The 6,257-nt window shown below is 41.0% G+C and overlaps 1 protein-coding gene across 1 annotated transcript; it reads left to right on the top strand.

The window, feature by feature from the left end:
- Positions 1 to 4,077: 4,077 nt before the first annotated feature.
- On the top strand, positions 4,078 to 5,556 carry LOC148737056 (uncharacterized). Its single transcript, XM_088749248.1, has one exon. It carries the CDS (start codon positions 4,078 to 4,080, stop codon positions 5,554 to 5,556), a length of 1,479 nt encoding a protein of 492 aa, XP_088605374.1.
- Positions 5,557 to 6,257: the final 701 nt, after the last annotated feature.

Raw genomic sequence — 6,257 nt, 5'->3', positions numbered from 1 at the left:
GGCGATAAAAAAAGCTTGGGAAAAGATCCAAAAATAATATTTTTGGGACCTAGTTCACATTGCGTGACGTTTCAGAACTTTTTCTTTATTGAATGTTGAAATAATCATTCTACCCCCAAATGCCACGTCATTGAATGGGAAAACACCAAACCCGGTAGTCACTTATGTGTTTTTATTTAAGGAGTTTTTTCAATTGTGGAATTGTTTTGACATAGAATACAAAAGACTTACATTAGTCAAAATTGGCTCCAATGGCTAAGAATCTACGTACCCCAAGGGAGGTTAATGAGTAACATTAGAAATAATCATCCCTAGTTAGTATCTGGATTTTTCTCTTCTTCTTTTTGTTTTCTTTTTCCGTCGTTCTTTCATTTTGTTTTGATCAATGTTTCAGAGGAATTACTCTTTTAAAACTCCACAAAACAAAAGGCTTGTAATGGGCACATTTCATGCACAAATGATGTTTGAAGAAGATAGTAAACATGAAACGGTTATGAATCTTATTATCCAGCCTAATTTTGATTAATAATAAATGACGGTAAGAATAAAACTTCGCTGTTCAAGAACATAGCAGTGCCAGAGATGGGCAACTGATGTTTGCTACATTTTACTCACTTTATTGAAAATATTTTTAAAAAGCAAACTACCGTGATAGTGGGTTAAGAAGGTTCTTTTTTTTTTTTTTTTAACAATACTCTGAAGATGGTCCGCCGTCGCAGCCCGATGCTCGCTTTCGTATTTCTCCTTTTTTTGTTTGGAGGTTGCTTCTACACCTTAACAGTTGCAAACCATGGTGAGTTAAGTTTGACATTCTTTTGTGTGGGTTAAATGAAAATGTAGACTTTGGCAACTCCGAAGCCTGCAAATCTGAAGTTGCAGGAAAGCAAGGGCCCGAAATTTAAGTGAAAAAAATTTGCTATTGTCAATAAGAGTAACTAATTAGAAATGATGAAGAAGGAAACCACGGTTTTACAAAGCGCTGAAAAATTTAGAAACTTTCAAAACGAGTTGAAACAAACTCGATCGTGTGCGGGAACTTCATTTGGGGTATTTTGGTTGAAACTTTTCCGCGGCGTTTCCTAAGTTTTGAATTTTTACAATATTTATTCAGATCAATTTCATCATTAAACAATCAGAAATACGCAATAAAAACAATCTTTTGGAGGGAAAGAAATAATTTACCTGGTTGTTATTAACCAGAAATTCAAATCAAGCTTGCAGAGAAACACTGATGAATTATTCGGATGGCAATGAATAAGAGACACTCAGACTTTTGTAACTTGAGGAGAGAAAATCAAATACTGTAGTTATATCTAAAGGTTTTTGATGCTCAAGATTTATCTGTTGCAGTTTTTATTTGAGTCTCTAAAACCATTAGATTCGTAAAAATACTCATTGCGTTAGCTATAGCAAATGGAATGAGTACGAAAACTCTGAGTAGCACTTCATATCATCGTAGCTTTTAACAGCAGGTGGTTCAAAAGTGTTTGACTTCAGTTCTATCTCCATGTCTTAAAATAACAGAGTATTCATTCGAATCGTTTCATGACCGGAAGAAACAAAGGTTTCCCTAAGAATGCGGAACACAAGGAAAAACGTCTCGATTATTATGGTTTTTACATGGAAACACCTTCACATGTTTTTGATCAATGAGGAAAACTACCAGTAATATTTTCCTTCATTTACGCTAAAGTCTCCAACTTTCAAGAGAACTAAGCCATACATACATACCTACATATACTTTATTTAATCTCGAATTTGGAGTAGCTAAAGGATAAGCTAGTATCTTCGAGTTACGAGTATAATTCTAAATACTACGAAAATGTAAAATGTCAAATTGTAGCAGTCTAAAATTTAACTATGAGAAAGAGTCATACTGTAGAATCTTCCGCTTGAAATCAGAAAAGTCAGACGTTCTAAAAGAGTCGGGAAGAGAGTTCCTTAGTTTTGAAGCCATATATGAAAAGGAGTGAAGACCATAAGTAGTAGTTTTTGTAGACGTAGAGACAAATTATAATTTCCGCGTAGATTATAGGATACTGACCGGAAACTAAACATATTCCTTAGATAGCCTGGATAGCAGTTAAAAAACAAGATCTTGTACAATGTAAGTAAGAAAGTCTGAAGGCGTCTTTTAGACAGAGATTTGGAGTTAACTTTGCTCAGTAGAGAGTCATAGGGAGAATTATAATCCTGCAAGATAACTCTAAGAATTCGGTTGTTTAAAGTATCTATCTTATCAGTACTACGCGCACCACAAAAGTGCCATACAGACGAACATCATCAAGATAGTATGAGAATTATTTATTATCCGGTATCGTTTCCTTCATGAGAAATACCCTATACCTAAACAATATCTTTGCTTTTCGAAACTCCAGGAAGCTGTTTCAAACAGACTACTTTGAAAATTTTGAAAATGGGATTTAGTCTATGGCGAAAAATTAAAAAGCAAACAAAAACTTCATCAGTTATATTGTAGAGACGTTTGTCTCAGTATCATGCCCCCTAGGCAGTATTGTGAAAACTTAGACGCAATTTATTGATATGCCATTATATACTCAGCCTATGTAAGGAAATAAAAGAACTCCTGCAGGGTAAGGTAGGTCCGTGAGAGCACCTTTAGAAGCAAAATATTGCCTGAACTAACTCACACAGGACGAAATCCCACGTTTCCACATCGCCATTTTTACGATGAGAGATGTATGGCCTACCATCTTACCGAAGATTTTGCCCTACCTGGGTGCGTTGCGAGCTGTGTTGCAACGAATACACGCCTTCTGACGACCCGCATGAATGTTATAACGGGCGATGTCGCGCATGCAGGGAAGATGTAGATTTGACATCGCATCAGTGTTACATCCAACGCGTGGAAGAAGAGGAAGACAAGCCCGTAAAATAACCCAAAGACCTGTACAAAAAGGAGAAACGACAAAATCCTGATGTCAGCACCTACATAAACCCACCCATTTTTGTCTACGCCGATTTTGCAGCAATGATCGAGTCTGACGTTACCCTGTCCCCATCTTGGTGCGCGCCGAAACGGGGGACTCGGACGAGTGCCACACCTTTTACGGTCCAGAATGCACTGGGGAATTTTTGGAATTTTTAGATACCCTGATCTACGGCACGGACACTCACCCCATTCCTAAAGAAGAGAGCCGTGACGTCATATGTATATTTCACAACCTCAAAGGATACGATAGTGTTTTTTTACAAGCACAACTCTTAAAAGAACACCGAGGATTTGAGTTCATGATCCCTAACGGAACGAAACAGTTGTCTCTATCATATGGAGGAGTACAATTTAAAGATTCCTTCTGTTTCATTCCATCTTCGCTCGCCCAAATTTCCAGCCAGTTTGGAATTGAAGAACTGAAAAGGGTTTTTCCCACATGCTTTTCACACTCCCGACAATGCGGAATATGTGGGTGCCTTACCGGATCGCGTTTATTTCGACCAGCGTTCATGTCAGAGAAAAAAATGACCGAGTTTGAGGAGTGGTACAGAGAAGAATCTGCCCGTTGGCAACCGCCTGCCGTGTACGATCTAAAACGTGAGTTGATCGAATATTGCGGTTCGGATGTTAAATTATTGAAAGCCGGATGTCAAAAATTTGTGGCCGAATTTCGCGCGGTCGCTGGCTTTGACCCGCTCGTAAAATGCGTCACCATCGCCCAAGCGTGCAATCGCTACTGGTGCAAACGAGTCACGGAGGAAGATAACATCGCCTTAGAACCGTGTAGTGGTTGGCATGGGGCTCGTCCACCGCATTCTTTGAAATCTTTAGAGTGGTTGTTGTGGGAAGAGAGGCGGCGTGGAATTCGCATATGTCACGCAAGAAATGGCGGTGAAGTGTGCTTACGCTTGCCTGGTCACACCTATCACGTGGACGGATATCACCAAGAATCGCGCACCTGTTTCGAGTTTCAAGGGTGTTTGTGCCACGGATGCCGTACCTGCTTTCCCGATAGAAAACAAGTCCCTCACTGTACCATGGATTTAAACGTGGAAGCGTTAAGGCGTTAGACGGTTCAAAAACTCGAAGCGTTTCGTGACGCCGGGTACACGGTCGTGGAAATGTGGGAATGCGAGTTTTCCAATCTGAAAAAGCAAGTTGGGGAGTGCCGTGACTTTGTCGCAGATTTACATCTGGTGGAACCGTTAGAACTGCGCGAGGCATTTTTTGGTGGGCGTACTGGTGCCGTTTCGCTCTATCATCGGGTCACAGGCGATGAACAGATACGTTACGTCGACGTGACAAGCGAATACCCGTGGGTAAACAAGAATGGTGCGTACCCTGTAGGGCACCCCGTCATGTTGTACGAGCCCGAATACCAAGATCCCTCAGCCTATTTTGGTCTATTGAAAGTGGACGTGTTACCTCCCGCTCAGTTGTTTCACCCCTTGTTACCGTACCGACACAAGATGGGCTCTGGTTCGTACAAGCTGACGTTTCCCTTATGCACCAAGTGCGTTGAAGAAGAAAGTGGTAAACCGCTGCTGGAAAGATCTTACGAGTGCGCTCACACGGACGCCGAACGCACCTTGCGAGGTAATTGGTGTTCGTCAGAACTGGAAAAAGCTATGCCTCTGGGGTATCGAGTGCTTCGCATTCACGAAGTGTGGCACTTTGAAGAATCTCAAGAAGGATTGTTTGCGCCGCACGTCGACACTTGGCTCAAAATAAAACAAGAGAGCGCCGGTTACCCTCCCTGGTGTCGAGAAGAAACAGATCGCATGCGATATGTGAGTGAATACGAGAGAAAAGAGGGAATTCGTTTAGACGCCGCCAAGATCACGAGAAACCCAGGGAGTAAAGCAGTCGCTAAACTGATGTTAAATTCGTTTTGGGGAAAACTCGGACAGCAGACCAACAAGTCGCAAACCTGCCAAATGACCGAAGCCTGCGGACTGATGGACATGTTGGACGACCCGCTGGTGCACGTACAAGAAGTAAGAATTTTATCGCATGAAATTGTGGAAGTCATGCATCAACGAGATTCAAAGGATCCTCTCAAAGGTATGACCACAAACATTTTCATCGCAGCGTTTACCACGGCATTAACGCGTTTAAAACTATACGAATCGCTAGAAAGAGTACAACAGCAGGTGTTGTACTACGACACAGATTCTGTCTTGTACCGTTGGAAACACGGTTTGGCCAAGATTCCGCTAGGCGATCATTTAGGCGATGTGACAAATGAATTGGACGAGGGGGACTGGATCAAGGAATTTGTGAGTGCAGGCGCGAAAAATTACGGGTATCGCACGCGACTCGGACATGTGTGTACCAAAGTGAAAGGGTTTTCGTTAAATGTGAGGGGTAGGCAACAACTTAATTTTCAAGTTCTAAAAGACAATGTGTGGCAAGAGCTCATAGATCATCATCACGCAGTCACCCACGAGTACAACCCGCTATATTTCGTACGAGATCTCGTAGAAAAGAAAATTCGCACGGAACCGAAAATAAAAACTTACCAACTAGTATTCGATAAAAGGGTGATAGAGCCTGGAAGTTACGTGAGTTTTCCTTACGGATACCAAAGAATAGTGTAAACCATTTGTAGATATATTAGAGCGGAAAGTGACGCGACTTTTCCTTACGGATACCAAAGAATAGTGTAAACCGTTTGTAGATATATTAGAGCGGAAATTTCCATGCGGATACCAAAGAAACTTGTAAACCATACATAATAAACAACTTTTATTTTAAAACCTGCCCATCTCTTGTTTTTTTACAAGTATCGCCACGGACATTTTGATGGCTTCCAGTGTTGCCTCAGTTTCTCGAAGTTTTTCGACCAAAAACTTGACGATGCGAATCTTGGCTTCTTCCTCTTCCGCTTGTTGTTTGGCTGCTTCCGTCAACACCTTGTAGACGTGCGCTTCAAATTCCCCCTCGGACATGTCTTCACAGCTTTTCACTTTTTCGTCAATTTCCCTTCTTCTCTGCCTTTTCCTGCTCCTCTCCCGGTTCCTGTTCCGGTTAACTGCATCGTTGTAGGAGTACATGTTCCAGAAACTCCCATTTTGTAGCAGGCATTATTAGTACTGCCATTATTATCATTATCGTGAACGTTTTGCCATTTAAGCCGTTAAAAGGGCGATGGTGTTACTAGGTAAAGGAGCAAATGAGATATTTCATATTCTTCCTGTCTAATTTCTTTTTTCGTTTCTCATTATGATGATGATGATGATGATGATTATTATTATTATTATCATTATTATTGAATTTATTTTGTTATCCTCTAAAATTT

The sequence above is a fragment of the Stylophora pistillata genome, chromosome 2 (genome assembly GCF_964205215.1).
Source record: "Stylophora pistillata chromosome 2, jaStyPist1.2, whole genome shotgun sequence".
In the NCBI taxonomy this organism is placed as follows: domain Eukaryota; kingdom Metazoa; phylum Cnidaria; class Anthozoa; order Scleractinia; family Pocilloporidae; genus Stylophora; species Stylophora pistillata.
The sequence above is the reverse complement of the archived record's forward strand: the minus strand, read 5'-3'. Positions and strand labels throughout refer to the sequence as shown.

Coding starts and splice junctions, on each gene's coding strand:
- LOC148737056 (XM_088749248.1), top strand. CDS start 4,078: ATGTGGGAATGCGAGTTTTCCAATCTGAAAAAGCAAGTTGGGGAGTGC.